Source organism: Diaporthe batatas (genome assembly GCF_019321695.1).
Source record: "Diaporthe batatas strain CRI 302-4 chromosome Unknown Contig00010, whole genome shotgun sequence".
NCBI classification, from domain to species: domain Eukaryota; kingdom Fungi; phylum Ascomycota; class Sordariomycetes; order Diaporthales; family Diaporthaceae; genus Diaporthe; species Diaporthe batatas.
The window spans coordinates 134036-152988 of NW_025408557.1; the positions used below are offsets into that span (position 1 = coordinate 134036).

At 58.4% G+C, this 18953-nt stretch overlaps 4 protein-coding genes across 4 annotated transcripts; all 4 read right to left on the reverse strand.

Moving 5' to 3' along the window:
• Window positions 1-2323: 2323 nt before the first annotated feature.
• On the reverse strand, window positions 2324-4908 carry KVR01_008410 (mRNA guanylyltransferase). Its single transcript, XM_044782513.1, has 2 exons — window positions 4479-4908; window positions 2324-4389 (listed from the first exon to the last, which is right to left on the reverse strand). The coding sequence occupies exons 1-2, from the start codon at window positions 4658-4660 to the stop codon at window positions 3396-3398; spliced, it is 1176 nt and encodes a 391-aa protein (XP_044642177.1). The 5' UTR covers window positions 4661-4908; the 3' UTR covers window positions 2324-3395.
• An 87-nt stretch (window positions 4909-4995) lies between these two features.
• Window positions 4996-8167, reverse strand: KVR01_008624 (uncharacterized protein). The gene is made up of 5 exons (XM_044783053.1): window positions 7673-8167; window positions 7303-7553; window positions 6977-7243; window positions 5784-6911; window positions 4996-5708 (listed from the first exon to the last, which is right to left on the reverse strand). Exons 1-5 carry the CDS (start codon window positions 7773-7775, stop codon window positions 5613-5615), a joined length of 1845 nt encoding a protein of 614 aa, XP_044642391.1. The 5' UTR covers window positions 7776-8167; the 3' UTR covers window positions 4996-5612.
• Window positions 8168-8451: 284 nt separating this feature from the next.
• Window positions 8452-15864, reverse strand: KVR01_008682 (uncharacterized protein). The gene is made up of 6 exons (XM_044792662.1): window positions 15332-15864; window positions 12261-15275; window positions 11883-11976; window positions 11034-11377; window positions 10410-10853; window positions 8452-10354 (listed from the first exon to the last, which is right to left on the reverse strand). The coding sequence occupies exons 2-6, from the start codon at window positions 15137-15139 to the stop codon at window positions 9400-9402; spliced, it is 4716 nt and encodes a 1571-aa protein (XP_044642449.1). The 5' UTR covers window positions 15140-15275; window positions 15332-15864; the 3' UTR covers window positions 8452-9399.
• A 140-nt stretch (window positions 15865-16004) lies between these two features.
• KVR01_008837 (uncharacterized protein) lies at window positions 16005-18587 on the reverse strand. The gene is made up of 4 exons (XM_044786242.1): window positions 18240-18587; window positions 17779-17967; window positions 16889-17701; window positions 16005-16826 (listed from the first exon to the last, which is right to left on the reverse strand). Exons 1-4 carry the CDS (start codon window positions 18559-18561, stop codon window positions 16660-16662), a joined length of 1491 nt encoding a protein of 496 aa, XP_044642604.1. The 5' UTR covers window positions 18562-18587; the 3' UTR covers window positions 16005-16659.
• Between the last annotated feature and the right edge of the window lie 366 nt (window positions 18588-18953).

Here is an 18953-nt window from a genome sequence, read left to right on the forward strand (position 1 = left end):
GTCCTGGCCTCGTACCGCACAGACAAGGCTAGGAGGCATCGCTCCTGACGGCGCCGCTGACTAGATTCGTCGACACAAATAGCCAAAGGGGAGATACTGTAAATCACATAGGTAACTGAGTATCGAGACGCCATTATTACATTTGGGATGGTCCCCATTCGAGGGACTATATCTTCCGGTAAATACTTTGGTCGTGATCGAGCCTTGAACCTGGAAACAGAATAACCCTGTCTGGGATTTAACGTATATGGAATAGAAGCGAAACCACAACCACATATGAGTACCCTTGGGTAGGACAATTTACATAATAGACTACCGAGGGCTCACTACGTAAACACCCTAGTCGTGCAAGAACATGGAACATTCGTGGCTCGGGAACTGAAACGAGGACAACTCATGCTTTCCCGTGATTTTCGTTTCTGGCGAGGATATATTAGGCAAGATGAGCAACACCTCAGTCAGCATCACAGTAATCCGTGTTGCCCAGGCCACGCTCTTGTCTGCAGCTAGCCCTATGCCGTAGAGAACCGCCTCCTTCGCCGGTTGGTACCCCAGGTAAGCAAGCCTGGAGGCGATAACCTCAGCTCAACCTCGAAATGCAGGGATGTTAGTTACCATAAGGGTCAATACTGGCCCACCTAGCCGAACCAACAAGCAGGATTTGGCAATCCTGCCAAGTTTCATAATTCCGGTCCAAGACCTCGGGAGTTCCCCTTCCTTCCCGTAAGTATTCCCGCCTGGACAGCCTGCCACAACGGTACAGACACTACAAGCCACCACCGCCGTGACAATCGAGACGGCCAGCCAGGATGACGTGCCGGCCCTGGCAGAAATCAACAGGCTGGCATACTGCCGCGAGACAGTAGCACAGTTTGCCTTCAGGGACTGGCCCGACGACAGGAACACGCTCGAGTCCTTCGGGGCGCGAGTTTCTGAGCGCCTTGAGCACCAAGCCACTCAGGTTTTCCAAGGCTGTTGACAGAGCCACAGATGGAATGCTGGGCCTCGCCTGCTTGACTCTTGAGAAAGGCAACGAGGCGGGGGTGCTAGTAGGCGGCGGGGCTCAGAGGCCAACGGCGGCGGCGGATAACATGTTATAGTCCACTGCAAAGATCATGCAGCAGTTACCGCCATACATGGACCACGAGTTCGTCCTGAAGAGTGGTGCCGGGATCGAAGAAATGAAAGGCCACATGAAAGGCGGGGGGGCATTATTGTACGTGTATAGCAGGTGCTTTGTTTACTTTTGGATCACGATCACAGGCATGATGCCACCCCCCCCCCCAGTTTCCCGTAGCATGTTCATGGCCATACGGGCTTATACTTATCTGTGAATCTGCAACAACTTTCACACGGGGCTCAGCCGTTACTGACCTCATTGTGGTTCGGTCTCAATGGTATGGGGGCCCGCGGCACCGAGCTGTATTACTAGAATCTGGATTCCGCGCCTGGCGGCTCGAGCTGCGGCGGGCCCTGTGGGCGCCACCAGCCAGCCCCAGGGTATCACGGCGACTCTGTGCCCCGGGGGGGGGGGTACGTGGATAATCCCTTCTGTACTCACCTGAGTGGCATTTAGGACCTGGGGGGCGTGCTGTCGATCTCACAAACGCCCTTGGGCTACCCATCTAGGTCGACCAAATAGTGGCCGAGAGGTCGAGCAGGTATCAATGGTGCTTCTGCTCAACCTGTAAAGGGTCTCTATACTAACTGAACCCTGAGCAAGCTCTTCCACCATTTGTGAGCCACTGGTGAGCAGCGCAGTTCCGTTTTTATTGCAGAGAAGGTTCCGGAGGGGGGGGGGTTGTCATTTATGGACCGGGGCTCCGGGGCGGGTGTTCGGTGATGGAGGAATTACATTGGGCGTCAAGCATTGCATATTCTCCAAGAAGCAGAATGTCTTGTGCGTTGAAATTGACGTCGACAAAGCCATCCAAGCAACTCATGGTATGGTAGCTAACGGTCACACGCATGGCAATTTATTCGAAAAAAAACCCAAACATCTTACAAGAAGCACTTCAAGTTTTGACACAGACATCTTTCAAGTCAATACGCTCCGTCGCGGGGTCTTTCATCATCGTGACTGACGCGCCCCGAGCACGGCCGAAAGCATTCTACACTACTAGTATTTCTGATTTCTCCCTGCGTTCCTGAATGTGTCATCACTAGCAATCAGTCAGTCAGTCCCTCTTCCAAGCCTGCCCCTGCAATCCTCCCACGAACCGGCAGCAGAAGAGCCAGTCCGGCCCTTGCCTCGGCCCTGATGCAGGTGCTTGTGTATCTAGGGTAGCATGCTGGTGTTAGTTAGTGGTGTGGGCGGATAGACAAGCAAGCCTCCCATCTCTCACGAGATCCACACGTGTCACTCGTCCCCAGGCCTTCCAGTAGACCGGACTGATTGTGTTGAGCAGCGCTCCCCGGACTTTTGCCAAGTCTGTTCTCAGCAGACGTGTGCTTGGAGGCTGGCTGGTTCGAGGGGAGGGGGGGGGGAGGCAAAACCCCACTCACAACCTGGAGGCTCATATCCAGTTGTCCAGCAAGAACAGTCGACTCCCCTAGGGTACTTCACTTTTTTTTCTTCTTGTTTTTCATCGAAGGCGACAGACATCCAGAGAGAGACAACCCAGCCAAGAACAAAACACAACACAGCACAGGTACGGCCGGCCAGCATGGAACACCTCCGACTCATGAACGGCGCACAGAGAAGACAAGACAAACTCTTGGAAACAACATGGCTTAGATTGTGTGAGAAACCCAAACTGTTTCCAACAGATTACAAAAGAGCTATATCCCCCCGCCCGCCCGCCAGTCCAGAGACCTTCTTTCTTTCCTGGGTAATACCGTGTCCTGAACGCCATAGATCCCTAGCTAGTTGATTAGTGAATCCATCAAGCAACACATCCCCCCGGCCACAGAGTGTCGGATGACGAAAAGAAGAAAAAAGACAAATACCCTAAAGAAAAAGAGACTCCGAAAACCAAACGCCTGGCACCCCCCCTCCGCTCCTTCTCGCCCATTTCTTGGCTTCTTGTCTTATCGCCAGTGCCTTTTGCAAGGCCAACCTCGAGGTCCCCATCCCGAGGTCTTCTCATCAAGGGAACCACACCTATTCATTCCTTGCTTGCTTTCAAACGGTAGCGTGTTTGTTCTTCTTCTTCTTCTTCTTCTTCATCTTCTTGTCGCCGCCCAATTAACACCCGACTCGTGGGAATCGGCACAAGACGGACGGGGTCGATAGTAGTGGTAAGTAGACCCACCCCAGCAAGCCGGCGCCGTTGATTGGGATGTTGGCCGGCTTGCTGGCTGGTTGATGCAAGCATGTCCATCCATTCATTCATTCATCCATGCACGCACGCATGCCAACCCAAACCCAGAACCGCGCACACACCCCGCCCGCCTCAGTGCCTCCGCCCAGCCTCCCTCGCCTTCCACCTGTCCCGGATGGCCGGCCCGGCCTCCTCGAGCATCTGCTGCGTGACGGGGTCCTGTATGCTCTCGATGACCTTATCAACGACAGTAATATGGTTGGCGTGGTGCTTGTCGTCGCGGAAGCGGTACATGCGCCACCGCCCGCGCTCGTCGACGTAGCACTCGACGATCCGGCCCGAGAGCGGGTCCCCCAGGCCCTTGAGGGTCTCCCACTCGTCCTCGGTGAGGAACAGCTCCCCGTAGTCGACGTACGGGTCCGCGCCGCGCTCGACCTGGCCCTGCGCGAAGATGAGCAGCCGCGCGGGCGGGACGCCCTCGTAGTCGACGTACGGCTCCGCCACGCCCTCGGCGCGGTCCTGCTCGTCGGGCTCCACCAGCGGGAAGTTGAGCTGCAGCTTGAAGTCGACCGTGTTCTCGTCCGCCGGCTTCCACTTGAGGATGTGCTCGTCCGTGCCGCACCGGTACGCCGTCTCGCGGCACGTGAAGATGAGCCCGTCGTTGCCGTGCGCCAGGTTCGGCAGCACCTCGCGGAACATCTTGACCATGCCGTACGCGAGCTGCATCTCCTTCATCACCAGCTGGAACGCCTGGAAGCGCGCCTCCTCGGGGTACTTCTTGAACACCTGCCGGTAGGGCGCGTAGATCTTCTGGTTGAAGTAGGCCAGGCGCTTGTCGAGGGGCCGCTCCAGCAGCGACATGCCGTCCAGCGTGAGGCAGTCGAACACCAAAAACTGGGGCTTCTCGCCCCCGCCCGGCTGCCGGCTCATGATCAGCTCGCCGTCGATGATGGACTTGTCGTGCTGCCCGCCCTCGTTCTCGGGTGTCGGGAAGTGCAGGTTGCGGTACTGCATGAACCAAAAGTCGTTCTTGCGGTCGATCAGGTAGGCGATCTCGTCGCCGTTCTCGTCCGAGGTAAGGTAGAGCAGGTAGCGGATGCCGTCGGTCTTTTCGCAGACGAAGTAGCTGTGCGCGCGCGGGGCCAGCATGTCAGCCACGTTGCTTGCGTTTTTTATCGGAGGGGGGAGAGACACCCGTCTCCTGCGCCAACTTACTCCTTGGTCATCAGCTCCTGCAGGTGCCGCCTCGAGAAGCTCACGGGCTGTGCGCCGGGGAAGCCGATCTGGGACCGCCCCAGCAGGCCGGCGACCTCCTGGCGCAGCTGCTGGAGCAGCTGTCCCTCGGCCCGGACGCCGGGCTCGTCGATGCGAGTGATGGGCTGTGCGCTCGCGTCCATGGCGTTGCGTGGCAGGATGTGGGGGGGGGGTGTGTGTTGCGCGTGCAGACTGAGACTCGCTCCAGGCTGGAGTCTGGTTCAGTGGGCTACTTCAGACACAAGACTTCGATTGGGGGTTTGGATCTCGTTCGAAATAACATATCCTGAAGTTGATATGGTGGTGTGAAGAGCGACGGGGTTGGAAAGCAAAGTGAACGGAGCAAGGTGAAGATGTGTTGGTTTAATGGGACGGCAGGCCCAGTCGCGACAATGGACCCTCAATTAGACAGAGCCAGAGAGAGAGAGAGAGAGCTATAGCCAGTGCCTGCCGACTGCGTGCTTATCCGTTATCATATGTAGCTATAGGTAAGGTTAGCTACTGCACAACCACGGTCATCCTAACTGCTTGGCTTCATTCAGCCTTGGGCTTGGCCTCTCCACTCAGATATGGCCTCTACTAATTGGGGCAGCTCTCCTGCTAACCGGTGGCCGAACCAACTCAAACAAGGCCTTTACACAAAACCCACTCCTACAAAGCTAGCATCAATCCACACCAGCATAGCCAAGTCCTCTAAATCTGGATAATCCATTGTCTTGCTGCCTGTCAGGAATGCATGCTCGGCTCGGCTCGACTAAGCCAACCAATAATCAAGGCTGGCTGGCCGCAGAAAAGAAAAAAAAAGACAGAGCAGCCCCAGAACGGCCCCTCCCGTTGGTGGTGTCTGCCTTCCTCCCCCCCCCCCCATGACCAATATCAGCAAGAAGCCCACGATGCATGCGCTCGCTGCTTTTCTCCATTATACAATTAGACCCCATTTTTTGCAACCTTCGGGCCTCATTAAAAAAGGGGAAGTCGGGGCTTCCTTCCTTCTCTCTAGGCCTGGCTCGGCGGAAAGTCATCCACCCACCCGTCCATCATGCTCATCGTCTCATCATCGTCAGGCGCCACCTGCGCCTTGGGGCGACGGGCCCCCTAAGACTCGTCGATCTTGTCAACCTCGGCCCTCGCCTCCTCCCACGTCTCCTTGTTCTTTTTGGCCCACTCGATCTGGCTCTTGGCGTAGGCAAGCTGCGGGTGTGTTCGTTAGCTCGGGCACGAGGGACAGGAGCGGGGGGCTCGCAGGCGGGAAGAACGTGAACTCACCATATAGCGCCTCAGGTCATCCTCCTTCTCCTTTTGAAACCGCTTCATGTCTTTCAGGACACTGGCGCTGGCATCCTTGACATCCTTGGCGACGGCAACCTGGGCCTGCTCGAGCTGGGCGATAGACTCTCGAGTCCTTCCTATGGTATCTCGTCGTGTCTTCTCCGGATCGACGTCCACAACTCCCTGAACTGCGTGACGTATCGGGCCAAAGATTTTGTTCGTGATCGAGTTGCCGCTCGCCGCCTTCTTATGGCCCGGGCTGCTGGTCGATCGCTCCGGAGATCCGATCTTGGCCGATGGTGCTGACGACACGTCGCCGTGAGTAGGTGGGAAGTCGGAATCGATCGAAGCTGTATCCTCGCCGCTTCCCTCCCTGCGATGACGGTTCGGCGACTCCTGCACACTCGCAGACCTCTTGGGCGGCTGGATCTGTTGGCTTCCACTCAGGTACTGGTCAATCCTGCGCGCTTCAGCCTCGCTCCTCTCAAGCTGGTCCAGCAGCAGCCTCTTCTTGTTCAGCTCATCATTGGTGACCTCCTGTTGTATCCGCTTCATGATCCGGTATCGCAGCACACTTCGGACCACCCCGGCGAACTGCGCATTTTCCCTCATGGGCTCCGCGAAGCTGGCACCCAGGGAAGTCGAAAGTTCTTCTGTTGCAACGTATGACATGTCTGCCGCTTGTCCGATCCGCTCTATGACCGGGCCGAGCGTGGGGTCCTGTTCCGACAGCGCGAAGGCGTTGTACTTCGCACCGAGCTCAGACAGGTCTGTCGCTAACAGGGAGTAGTGGCTGAGCGTCCGCCGGTTCACCTTCTCCATCGGCCCCGTAAGCAGCTGCTCGAGCTCCTTGATGGAGGACTCGAAAGACGTAAAGTAGGGGTCTAGCTCCTGCTCGCTCAGGTTTGCGTTTTCGGGCGGGAATCGGGACAGTCCCGCGTTGTTGCCCGTTCCAAAGGCCCCGTCCACCCCGGGTCCGATGGTTTGTTGCGATTTCAACTTGTTCGAGGACGTCGGGATTGGGAGGTAGCCGTGAGCAGGTGTTGGGTTCGCAGGATCCAACGGGGGAGCCTTGAAGATGGACTTTGGTATGGAAGCTATTGGGTGAGAATGTAAAACCTCGTTCTGCGTGTTTGTCAGGTCAGTATTCTACCTTTCACAATGCCTGCTTCGGGCAGAGGAGTCCGTACCCAGCTTGCGTTAGGGTCAAGGAAACGCCACCAGACCCCGTCCGTTCGGATCTGCTGGTTCCTCCGACATCGATTCAGGAACACCGCCAGCATGCGCTTCCGCAAGTCAATAATCTGCTGGTCCTGCTTCGCGTTCGTCGGGTTGGCCGCATAGTCTGCCATTGTGTGTTTCTCGGGGATCGGGGGGATGATCAACGTGGGGTGGAGTCGAATGAGGGCGTCCCGAAGAGAGGCAAACTCCGAGTACCGTCTGCGAACCTCGAGATCCTGGAGGGTGCTGTCAGCCAAGGCGGAACGGGGCGGAGGAAACCCTCGCGGGTGCTTACACCTGTCCTGATGGTGTAGACAATGTATCTTCCCCCGCTCTCCAGGCTCTTGCCCGCATCTGTGATCAGGATGGGCAGCTCGGGGTTCTCGTAGAGAATCTGCTCAATGCGGCTGTCGTAGCCACCAGGCTTCCGGCGCGGGGCCAACTGCTCTTGGTCGTCCTCGTCGCTCTCTGGGGATGAAGTCGCAGGGGCATTGTAGCTGGACTGGTGGGTCTCCTCTGGAGGCTGTGGGATGTCATACTGAGGATCTATGATGTCCCAGTCGCTGTCAGCATCGTCCTCTGACGAGTCAAGGGGGATATCGTAGAACATGTTCAAGGACTCGAGAACTGCAAATAGCAAACAAGGTGCACAAAATCGCACGCACACTCATGGGATGTTGGAGAGGTGGGATTAGCAATGGACGAGGAAAACGAGTCCCTCCTGTCAAAGCTGTCCCCGTAGGGGTTGTTGTCTTCGTCGTTCCACATGCTTCCGGACTCTTCAACTGGCAGCTAGTTTTGTGCCTGCGCAGGGAGTGGCCTGAGCTTGCCTCAGACTGATTGCCTCTGAGATCGGCTCGGAGAGGAGGGGAGGGGAGGCTGTCGCGGGAGGTTGCTGGCGCAGGCGGCCGGAGGTGCACAGGCGCACTGCTGCTGCTGCTGCGCAGAAGGAGGCGGGGGTGGGGTTCGACGGCGAGAGCTCCAAGGGCCTGTCTCTCTCACATCTGTGGTTCTTTTGGCCGATGCTGTACTGATGACCTAGTGACCAGATCTAAGTTGTTAAATGTTTGGGGAGTCCTGCCGGCCCAAAGAATGGCTGGCTCCGAGGTGAGGGAGTTGTTGTGTGAAAGTCCGAGAGGATGATGTTGAGGGAAGCTCGGCCGCTAACCTTGGCCCAGAGCTAGCATTAGTCTTACTTTGGTGAGCCGATAGCAGTGCAAGCAATGACGAAGCTGAGGGTGCACGGGCCATATTCCCAGCCCAGTTCACAAACATGCCTTCCCCACAGCCTGCCTGTCAGCCTGCAAGGTCTCCTCCCTCGTTCCTTGGCTGGGTGAATTTGAGTCAGGCCCCGACCACTATCATGCCGGCCTGCTTGGGTCAAACACCAGGATTGGGGAGGGTCTTTTTGGTCACCTTTTGTGACCTTATTCCATCACCAACCCAGTGGTCATATCTTAATTTCTCCATACATGGACTGAGAGATGGATACGAGTCTTGTAGTAGTGACAGGTCAAAAATTATTTTCCCATTCGCTGGCCACATCACAGGAGAAGCCTTCTTCTTCCCCCCTGGTACGTCTGCAGTGCCGCCGTACCTTGAGCCTGCATAATTCTATTGTCCTCAATTCCGAGTGTCTGTACAGCCAAATCCACTGGCCCCCAGACTTACAGTACCTTGGAACCTGGTACTCTGCTCTCCCCTCCCCTCCCCTCCCTCCTCTTTTCTGATCATTCACAGCAGCTGAGAATTGGGCAAATGCATCCTCATCGTGGGTACCCTCTTCTCACGCCGATCTTCCATCCCCTCCTGGCCGCAAGCCAGACAATGCTGCCAAATCTTTCCCTCGGGGCCCTTTCATAGCCGAGGGTGGCAATGGGTGGCCAACCGATGCGAGGAACCGAAAGGCAAGAAAACAACAAAAACAACAGTAGAAAAATCAAGCTGCCCCGGTGATGCAATGCTGCATGCGAATTCGTGCAAATCTGAAACCCTACAGAGAAACAACAGTTCGAATGGATGGGGCTGCCCAGCCGCCGTTTCGGTCGGTCGGTCGGTCGGGGCATCGATGGTACATGCTGGTTGGTACGCCCTTGCGGTTTCCACACGTCAATCAGGAAGACCCTGCTATTCCTACAAGATGACATCGGGCGTGTTCGGGTTGATGTCGCGGGGATATGCTCAGTAACGTGTTCATGTCGACGCTACTAGAGCTTGACCAGGAAGTCTATCGTAGAATGCGAGAGTATCTGGAGAGCTACCACCAGACAGAGTCGATCGTAGAGTACGAGAGAACTCGGGGAGCTAGTGGCGTACAAGGAGGTCGTTGATCAGAGGTGGATGTGGGTTTCGGGGCAGTCATTCCATACCCTGGAAGATGTGTCGTGTGATCTTAGTCCAGCTCCATCGCGTTCGCTGGGGAGGTGGCTTGGTCTGGGACGTTGGGCTCCGTCTCGGGAGTCTCCACGCCGCTCGTGGCAGGCTTGACAATGGTCACGGCCGGGGTCTGGTCGTCGCCGTCCTTGTTGGCTTCAGAGACCGGGGTGAGGGCCGAGTCGATGGCGGCCTGTGCTGCAGGGTCTTGATCGATCTTCTGCTCGACGTTTGCAGCCTTGCCGGCTATGGTGTCAGCGGCAGATGTGCAGTCTTCCCCTGTGACGGATGCTACCGCGGCGTCGACAATGTTGGATACGACCTGAGTGACACTGCAGTCATCATCATCTTTGGCCGTCTTCTGCTTTGTGAGGGGGGTGGACACGCTGTCATTCGCAGCAGTAGTAGCAGGCTCAACCTTCGATTTCGCGGGGCTTTTCTTCGGTGTCTCGGTATCATTTACACCGGAGTTACTTCGATCCGCTGCTCCTCCGCTCTGTTGGCCCTCGGCTGTGGAAGAGGCAGTAGAAGAGGCAGTGAGGCGGCCGCTTCTGCGAGGCGTCTTGGTGCTCGCAGGACCCGAGTCTTGTGCCACGTTAGAAGCAGAGTCGCCGGCACCGCTGGGTGGCTGCTCCTGTTCCTTGCGTTTCTTCAGCTCGGATAAGATTCTATCGTACTGTCTGCGAGTCGCCTCCTCCAGCGCCGTGAGCTCTTCGACGCTGGCGGAGTCCAAGGATTCACTGGTTGCATCCATCTTAGTGGCAGTGGTTCTGGCGTCGTTGCTTAGAGGGGGGGCGTGGGCAGCCTCGGCAGCCTCGGCTTGGAGTCCTGCAGCTTCCGCGAGGCGCATGAGACCTATGGCAGCCTCCATTCGCTGCCGGTCGGAGCCTGCACGGAGACCATCGCGAATCCTCCGCGGTAGTGTGACTGGCTTGCTTGGGCGGTAAATCGTGGCCTTGCCTTTGCGAGACACCCTGGAGGTTACAGTCAGCGTCTGAAGCAACGACACAGCACGTATGGTCAACTTACTTGTGCATAAAGTCTGCTCGCACTCCAGATGAAGAGAGGCGGTACACATGTCCGAATGTCTGATCGCGGAAGCCACTGTGGTCTGCAGGCTCCGAATCATCCTCGATCTCAATGTATCCATTGTTGATGTTGCCACGGCGGAAGCCGTAGACGATCTCGGACTGGCCCTTGATCTTGCGGAACTTGTGGGCAGGACCCAAGGGGCCCACGGCCTTCTGGAGGTTTTCAACGTGGCATGGGCAGGTGAACAGGTTTGGATTAGGGGTGATAGCCCGAGGGGGGTCAAGGCAGTCAATGTGCCACCACAGGCCACATGCGGAGCAGGGAAGGATGGGTCGATCCTGTCTGGTGCCTGTCCTACAGGCATGACACAGGACGGGATTGCCGTCCTTGTCAATGACCTGATGAAAATCAAAGTCTTTGGTCTCGACTGTCTTCTGCTTCCTAGAAACACTTGTCAGCTGACGTGGCACAGGGAGACCAGGGGCACGTAGATGGGAAAAGGTGGGCGAAGGGTGAGGGCGAGGCCGCAGGCGGTCGGCGGCCGGCGGCACACAGCAGACCCAAACAAACCCAAACCCGGCTGGGGCGATGTGCTGATGTGCAGAGGAAGGCTGGGCTCACTTTGTTCCCTTGGGCTGAGGAATGAAGTCCTCATATTCGCCGTCGGGGCCTGTCTTGACGCCCTCGAAATATTCGCGTGTTTTCTTGGGCAGGCGGTAGCTGACTGCGTGCTTCTTATCGAGCGCAGTCAATAGCTGCCCCCAGGGGCCCTTGTGCTGCCTGACGAGGCCTGGGTCGCGCTTGATGCTGCAGTCCCAGCAGTACCACTCCTCGTCCTCGTCGCTCAGGACGCTGTGGGGGATGAAAGGATCGTGACAGAGCTGGTGGAAGGCGCGCGTGCATCCGTCACAGCAGACGATCTCGCCGTTGCCGCCGCAAGACGAGCAGAAATCATCATTGTCCACCTGTATCAACATGTTAGTTGGCGTTGATAGAGGTGGTGGTCATCAGGGGCGGTCCGGCCAGAGGCAGTTGTGAGACATTAAGGCAGGGAAGGCGTGGCGTTGCGTCTGTCCAGTGATGAGATGAGCAGGGATGACTGGCCTACGCCTCACTAGAGGCGGGCGGCAGTGTCGGATCAGCCACTGGGGGGGCCTGCCACAGCAGTTGCACTCGGGGCAGGGCCAGGCCCCGGGCCTGAGTGCCCAAAACCCAAAACCTGGGCTGAAGAACCCCGGCCATGGGCAGAACCAACCACCACCAGGTAAAACTGAGCAAAGTGCAGAAAACCACGCAGCCCGTGCGACGAGCAAAAAAACAAACAAAACAGAAGCAACAAAAGCACCCATGCCATTTGGCCAGGAGTCAAGCTGAACGGCATGATGGGAGGGAGGGCAGAGGATGAAAAGAAGACACGACTGTGTGCACGCCCATGATGACCATGTGAAGACCAGAATTTGATGGACTTGCCTGAGCATTCGGGTTGCCGTTCATGGTAGGGCTGGCACGATCAATGCGTGCACGCGGATTTCCAGCTGCAGTTCCTGCCTTGTTCTTCACCGGCCTGTGGTTAAAAGTCCATTAGCATCCATTCCGCGTGTCCCACGGGCTTGCTGGTGGACAACAGTCTCTGTTGGGAGATGCAAGTTGGACCAGTCGGTTGTTGGGGATGGATCCCATCCACCAGAAAGGGTGCAGACCAATGAGGATCAGGCGAAAGCTCAATGTGAGCTCATGAGCTCGGGTGGGTGTCGGAGACATGGACATGCGATGGATGCAGACAGCGATGTGAAGGCCAGGGCCAGGTAGGAGGGAAAGAAGGAAAGAAAGGACAAGGACATTACTTACGACACCTTAAGTCGCGGGCCAGTACGGGCACGTTTGGCAGGGCGGATAGGCGTTGCAGCCCGGGACGTCACGGCAGTGCTGGGCTCTCCGTGTGGGACAAAGTCGGGGGATGTCGATGCAGCATCGTCGCCGTCGCCGTCCTCGTGCTGCCGCTTTGCAGCACGGGTGGCTCTGGCACCACGACCAGTCGTAGCCGTGGTGGTAGGTTGCGGTGCTTGCGGCCTGGGCTCTGGCTCTGGCTCTGGCTCTGGCTCCTCCACATCCGGCACCGAGGACAGGTCCGACTGGACGGACGGCTGACGGATGAGTGATCCTGTCCGGGGCTCTGCCCTGATGTTGCTGTCGGCCTCTGCACGGGCGCTGGTGGTCAGGCGATGGGTGAAGTCCCTCGCGGCGCGTCTGCGCGTGGCTGCCAGGTCGTCCTCGCTCAGCTTCTGGGTTGGCGTGAAGTCGGGAGCGCCGCGACGTGGGTTCCTGGAGCGCTGTGGTCCGGGGGCTGGTGCATCGCCGACGGGGTTGGTCGATGCAGCGTCCTGCTGGCCGGCGGTGGTGTTGTTGGCGTTTGGCTCCGAGGACGCATTTGCGTTTCGTCGCCCTCTAGCGGGAGCCCGCCTTGGGCGCGCCGCTATTGGCTGGGGCTCAGGACCAGGTCCTGGCCCTGGCCCTGCCCCGGCAGGATTGGGGGCGCCAGTCTCACCGGCGGCGGTGGACGCGGCAGAAGCAGCAGCAACGGGAACATGGCCGGCGTCTTGCATCGGCCTGTCCTCGTCGGCCTCCTGTGGTGGTGAGAGGGGGGGCGAGAGGGATTTTGCCGTCGACAGTGAGGAGTCGCTAGCCACTGAGCCCGAGCGAGTCTTGCGCCGCAGAGGCGACGCGTTCGCGCGGCCGTTCATCCCGCGGGTTGCAGATGCAGATGCAGGTGCAGTCTTCCTGCGGCCGGCGGAGCGGCCGGTGGAGGGCTCGCGGTTCTGCAATTTCTGCCTCTTGGAAGGGTGGGGCGGTGTGGCGACCGCCTCGGGCTCAACCTCAGCTGTGTCTGGCTCGGCCTCTGCCTTGCCCGGCCTCTGCAGCTCCTCGTCGGGCTGGAGGTCGTTGTCGTCGCTTGTTTCGTCGGCGCTGGTGTCCTCATCCCGCTTGCGTTTCTTGCTGCCGGCAAGTTCTTGCAGCCTGGAGAGGTCCAGGCTGATGTGATCCCTGTAGGGGGCAGCCTGCGGCGGGTGGGGCACGTATTCTTTGTTTTCGCGCGCCTCTGGCTCAAAGTATTTGAGCGCCGTCCTGTCTTTGTTTCCCTCGGCGATTCTGGGGTTAAGGTAGACGCCGAAATTGAACACCGACTCTGCGCTCGCCGTCTGCCGGAAGATGGACTCTGCCAGCAGCAGGAAGCGCGCATTATCCTCGTACTCTTCGAATAGGGTGCGGAACGCGTATGCCACCGCGTAATTGTGGTGGCTGAGAGCCTCCTCCGCGGCCGCGTCGAATGATTTCTCGACGATTTCCTTCTGTGCGATTATGCGCTGGAGCTCGGCGGGCGTGTAGTGAGGCCCGTCTCTGACCTGCGGCTGGGCTGGAGGCGCAGGGGCAGATGAGGCCCGGACAGTAGATGCCTCGACAGCAGGACTAGTCGTCTGTTGCGGCATGGCCGACTGGGCGCGGGTTCTGGGCGCCATCTCGAAGGCCGACGCGCTTCGCGCAACTGATGATTCGCGCTTGAAGAAGGAGTCGTCAATGTCGTTGAAGGACGCGACAGACCGCGGTGATGTCGCTTGGTGAGAGGACGAGAATGAGAATGAGGGCAGGTCTTCGATTGATTGCTTGACTGGATCAGGCAGGAGGGGTCTTGAAGAGGGCTTTGGTGGGAACAACAGAGAGCGTGTCGCAAGCGCAGGCTGTTTGAGTGGGGGGAGTGAGTGTGAATGTGGGATTGAGTGCGAGTGATGACAGGGAGACGGCGAGCTTTGGGATGCGCGTCTTTGCCGGGGTGTGGGTGAGCTGCGCAAGACAGATTCACTATGCAGTAGAGGGGTTGGTGTCAATTCTGACGTTGGCTGGTCTTCAGACTCGGGTTGGATGATGTCTGAAGTTGGTGGGATCGATGCTGAGGGCCGTTGTTTGGCGGCGGCTGCAGCAGTGTTGTCGTCGTCCAGCAGGGGGGGAAGTGCAGGTTCAGGCTGGTCGTCTTGCTCTGGCTCAGTCTCAGGCTCAGTCTCCGAGTCTGCAACCTCTCTCGCCCCAAGGTGTGCTGATGCAGCTCCAGCACCAGCGTCAGGTACAGCTTCGGGCGCAGGCGTTGACGAGGGGTGCGGCGTGGCCACAGCTGTCGAGGGCGTCGGCGACTGCGTGCCCGACATGTCGAACCGGCCATTCGAGCTGTTGTCCCCAGCAGCACCCCCACCCCCACCCCCATTCCCATTCCCATTGCCATTCTTCCGCTTCAGCACAATACGCTTGCCCCCGGTCTTGCGTGGCCCTGCCGTCGTCGACGTCGACGCCGACGCGCCCCCTTCCTGGCCCGACGCCTCATCACGTCCCCCCGACGCGCCTCCGCCGCCGCCATGAAAGGGACTGCTCGCACCGATCAGCTTCCTGACCATGGCCGGCTTGGGCCTTGTCCCCAGCGGCTCCATCGTCTCCAGCACGCCCTGCCGCACGAGGCCGTCCTCCTGGAAGCTCGCCAGCTTGGCACGCTCCGGCTCTATCCATGCCTCCATGAACTGCCTCGACCGGTCCAGCGACGCCGCATCTCTGCTCTCCTTGTCTCGAGCCCTGCTGCTGTCGTTTGAACCCCGCGACCCTCCTCCTGCTCCTGCTCCTCCTCCTCCACCCACAGCCGGACTCGAGTATCGCGAGCGCGTGGCTCTCGTCGTCGGTGGTGCACTCATCGCTGACAGCCTCGGGAGTGCCGGGCCTGGGTTCGCATCCCCTCGCCCCCCCTTCTTCTGTCAAGGAGCTGCCGTGTGGCCCGGCCCGCGCTCCTTGCTCGCGACTTGGTGGTTTGTGCCTGGGAAAAACACCACCCTATATGCACTGTTAGTAATAATTTTGGTGCGGGTTGGGAAGAGGTTCTGCCTTACTCCTGTGGGTGCACTTCGGTCCGGGCACAAAGCCGCGCTGTTTGGGTGGGGACCTGGTTGCTGCGAACGCGTTCCCGGAGGCGGAGGTGCAGCTCTGGGAACGGAATGTTTGGAAAGGAGGTTCGAAATTTGAGAACGGACTGCCCTTCTCCAAAAAAAAAAAAAAGAGAGAGCCCTGGGCTGGGCCGGGGCTGCTGACAGACTGCCAACAGGCTCCCTGCTAGGGGGTCTCTAAAGGTTTCGGAGGGGGCGGGTTGGCGAGCCGATCCCCCTCTGTCAGGGGCTGCACAGGCGGCTGAGATCCTCTTCAGTGCTACCAAGCCCGTCCAGGGCAGCATCTGCTTCTTCCCGCGACCCGCCTGCAGCTGGGAGCGAGTGCCAGTCCCTTCTGACAGCCTCAAATTTCCCGGCGATTGTGAGAGTATCCCGGTGAAACTGATGATAGATCGGTTCAAGTCAGATCTATATTTCCCTACGCAGGTGTTTTGTGCCCGGAAATATTGTAATGCCGCGCGCGCGTGGGTGTGCTCTCGCCAGGGGTCGACGGAGCATCAGTGAGACTGCCCGAAAAGGTCAAAGCCGTCGACTTTGAGAGCACACTCACTGGCTGGTCACTGCTGCGCTCGACTGGTTGGTTTCAGCGCGGGAGGCTGGCCAGTACATACCATAACAGCCTGAAAGGGCATGGGAGGGAAGAGAGAGAGAGAGAGAGAGAAAAGGAGCAACAGAAATAGCGATAGCTATATGCAGCGGCAGGTGTCTTGGTGGCGTGGATCTTGATAGGTAGAACCCAATCGCCCCGGGTATAATAGTTCGTTCGTTCACTCGCTCACTCACCGGCCAACTGGTGCTCACAGGGCCGGCGAAAGACGGCCCATCCGTGTATGCTCGGCACCTTGGTTTGCTGCGACTGGGCTCACGCATTTAATCGCATCATTAAGCCTGTTCCGGGTCGTCGCATTCAATGCTGGTCTATTTTTTCTCTTTTCTTGGGCTGTTCCTACTTGCATTGCGTTTTGGGCGGTGCCGTCCCTCCTCCCTGCTGACTCCTCGGGTCTCAGAAAGAGGTTCCCACAGTCTGCCCGTCCGTCCGCGTCGCGAGCCTGATGACTCGCTCGTCGACTGCGAGGCCATTCCCTGGAGGGTGGGAAATTTCCGGAGTCCGCAGTGTTCCATGAACTGTGCTGCGCGTACCTCAACTGACCTTTCAGCACACGCGGGTGCTAGACTCGCCCAAAAGCCCGCGTTGCAGCCTCTTATCCAACCAGCGACTTTGCCACCTTGAAACGCGCCCCCTCTGTGGCGGTAGACAAACGCTTCGGGACAATCTACGCCTCGGTGGTGGTCTTCTTCTTCTTCTTGCCCTTGTTCTTGGCAATGGGAAGCTCGAGGATCTTGAGGATCTCCTCATCCGTGATCTTGTTGTCGGTCTTGAACTTGGTCAGGTCCCAAGCGGAGGGTCCTCCGAGCTTGGTGATACCATTCTTGGTGATGGCTGCGTGTGATTGTCAGCAAGTCCCTGGGGAGATACGGGGCTTTTTGCGTAGATGTTCTTACCGACGGTCGTCCATGTCCTGACGACTGGGGCGTTATCCTTGTCGCCAACAAGCTCGTACTGGCGGAAGACACCGCTGCGGACGCACTCGACAACACCGGTCTTGGCGTCCTTCTCGTCCTCAAACTGCCTCAGGCTGAAGGGGAACAAGCCGAACTTCTTCTGGGCCTCGGAGTAGATCTTGCGAGAGGTGGGCCGCTTCAGGCCATACTGCTGGGCAGTGCGGCGGTGCAGGGTGGAGCGCTGGTCGAGCTGCTTAACCTTGCCCGAGCCGGAGCTCATGCCAATCTCGACACCCCAGACCTCGCCAATCTCAGGCGTGCCGTCGCCCTTGGAACCCTCGCCCGGCGCAAGCACGATCTTCTTCTTGTCCTCGATCTCGTTGCGGGCAAACAGCCAGGAGGTGGTGCTCTCGACGATGCTGACATCGTAGCTCTTGGCAATCTTCTGGACGAGGTCGTTGATCTGAGCCTGCGTCTTGGGCTTCGCGGCGGCGGCCTTGGCCTTCTCCTCCTCGGAGCCAGATGCGAGCGTTCCGGGGGGGAGCATGAGCCTGAGGAGGAGCTCGTTGGCGTAGTGGGTGGCCAGCATCAGGTCGGCAGTCTTGCCCTCGATGACGTCGGTCTTCTTGTCCTTGGCCGGGACAATGATGGTGTCGCAGACAATCGAGGGGAAGCCATCGATCTGAGCACCAAGCTGGATCTTGACAGGCTCGCCCTCCTGAAGCTCAATGGCAGCCTCCTTCTCGTCCGTCTTCAGCGGGGTGTACGGCGTGACATAGGAGCTGGGAGAGACGGTGGTAGGGTGAGCAAAACCTGCACATTGCCCGTGTTAGCGGGTCCTGCCGCTGTGCAGAATCAAAGCCTCGAGAGATTCACGGGTGGTTGTTTACCCTTGGAGACCTTCTTCCCGCGCCAGACCTTGGAGATCTCCTCCTCGAGCAGCTGGTCGCCCTTGCCGCAGATGTCGGAGATCTTCTCGCCAGCGACACAGAGCTCCTTGACGGCAGCAAGGACCTTCTCAGAGATCTCGGCCGCGGTCTTGTACTTGGTCAAGGTGTCGGGGTTGTTGAGAGTGTAGTCTACAAGGGAGGATCAGCATGCGGACCGCAGAGAGTTGGTGAGGCAGACTGGGAGCCATTGAGCATCGGCACGACAACAATAGAGCCTGGCAGGCGGTGCGCAGTGGCAGTAGCCAAGTTCGAGTCTCGATCGAGTCTCGGGGCACAGTGAAGGTGCTGCCATGACCGAGCTGCGGTGCAGCCAAGTTCTTCGGAGTCGTAAGGTGCCCGAAAAGCTGCAGCCAGAGGGGAGGAGGGGAGGCATGGGCCAGGGGAGGGAGGAGTTAACTGACCGATCTCCTTCTCTTCGGTGGCCATGATTGCAGGATTGTGTTCCGAACTGGAACGGAGTTGGGTTGGTTGGTGGTGTGGTAAGGAGAGAGGGTTGAAAGAGCGAGAGGAAGGAGGAGGGCCTAGATGAGTCTCCCGAGTATCTTGGTACCTCTGGTGCAAGGAAGAAGAGAGGGGTAGGGAACAAAGCTTTGGGGGGAGGGGACTCGAGGAGAGGTATGTAATGTAGGAAGGTGGGCTCGTGATGTCTTGGGTAGCAGCTGCGAACGTAAGGTTCCCTCCCGTTGTGGCCAGGCGCAGTGATTTTTTACCCCTCCACAGCATTTCAAGGTGGGGGAGGGGGCATTCTGTGGGAATTGGGTGCACATGTGCGTTCCAAGCTATGGAACCATACGTAAGGTTCGTCGGGGTTCATCCACGTATGACAGCATTCAATGCAAGAGTACCTGTGTACCTGGATAGGTACAGTACCTGAGTAGCTGCCAAGCCCCAGCATTGTTGAGCTCTGGGCCTGTGGCTCACTGTGCAGCTCAGGGCCGTCTACAATGGGCCTCTCTGCTTTGCTCTCGTCTGCCCTGTCTTGTCTGCCTGTGCTGCCTGTGCTGCCCTGTGCTGTGCTGGATGGAGCTGGCCCGCATTTTATTAGCAAGGTCCCAGCAGCGGCACTGCAGGAAGCTCGTCCAAGCAGCTGCATGGGTACACAGTAGAAGCGGGTG

Bases quoted from the DNA above. Each gene is read 5' to 3' on its own strand.
- KVR01_008837 (XM_044786242.1), bottom strand. From the start codon at position 18,561: ATGCTGTGGAGGGGTAAAAAATCACTGCGCCTGGCCACAACGGGAGGG. The intron at 17,968-18,239 runs GTCAGTTAACTC...CCTCCCTTGTAG, and splicing joins CACCGAAGAGAAGGAGATCG to ACTACACTCTCAACAACCCC. The intron at 17,702-17,778 runs GTAAACAACCAC...GGCAATGTGCAG, and splicing joins CGGGAAGAAGGTCTCCAAGG to GTTTTGCTCACCCTACCACC.
- KVR01_008682 (XM_044792662.1), bottom strand. From the start codon at position 15,139: ATGAGTGCACCACCGACGACGAGAGCCACGCGCTCGCGATACTCGAGT. The intron at 11,378-11,882 runs GCAAGTCCATCA...ATGTTGATACAG, and splicing joins ACGGCAACCCGAATGCTCAG to GTGGACAATGATGATTTCTG. The intron at 10,854-11,033 runs GTGAGCCCAGCC...AAGTGTTTCTAG, and splicing joins CCTCAGCCCAAGGGAACAAA to GAAGCAGAAGACAGTCGAGA.
- KVR01_008410 (XM_044782513.1), bottom strand. From the start codon at position 4,660: ATGGACGCGAGCGCACAGCCCATCACTCGCATCGACGAGCCCGGCGTC. The intron at 4,390-4,478 runs GTAAGTTGGCGC...GCGCGCGCACAG, and splicing joins CAGGAGCTGATGACCAAGGA to CTACTTCGTCTGCGAAAAGA.
- KVR01_008624 (XM_044783053.1), bottom strand. From the start codon at position 7,775: ATGTGGAACGACGAAGACAACAACCCCTACGGGGACAGCTTTGACAGG. The intron at 7,244-7,302 runs GTAAGCACCCGC...AGCACCCTCCAG, and splicing joins TCTACACCATCAGGACAGGT to GATCTCGAGGTTCGCAGACG. The intron at 5,709-5,783 runs GTGAGTTCACGT...ACACACCCGCAG, and splicing joins ATGACCTGAGGCGCTATATG to CTTGCCTACGCCAAGAGCCA.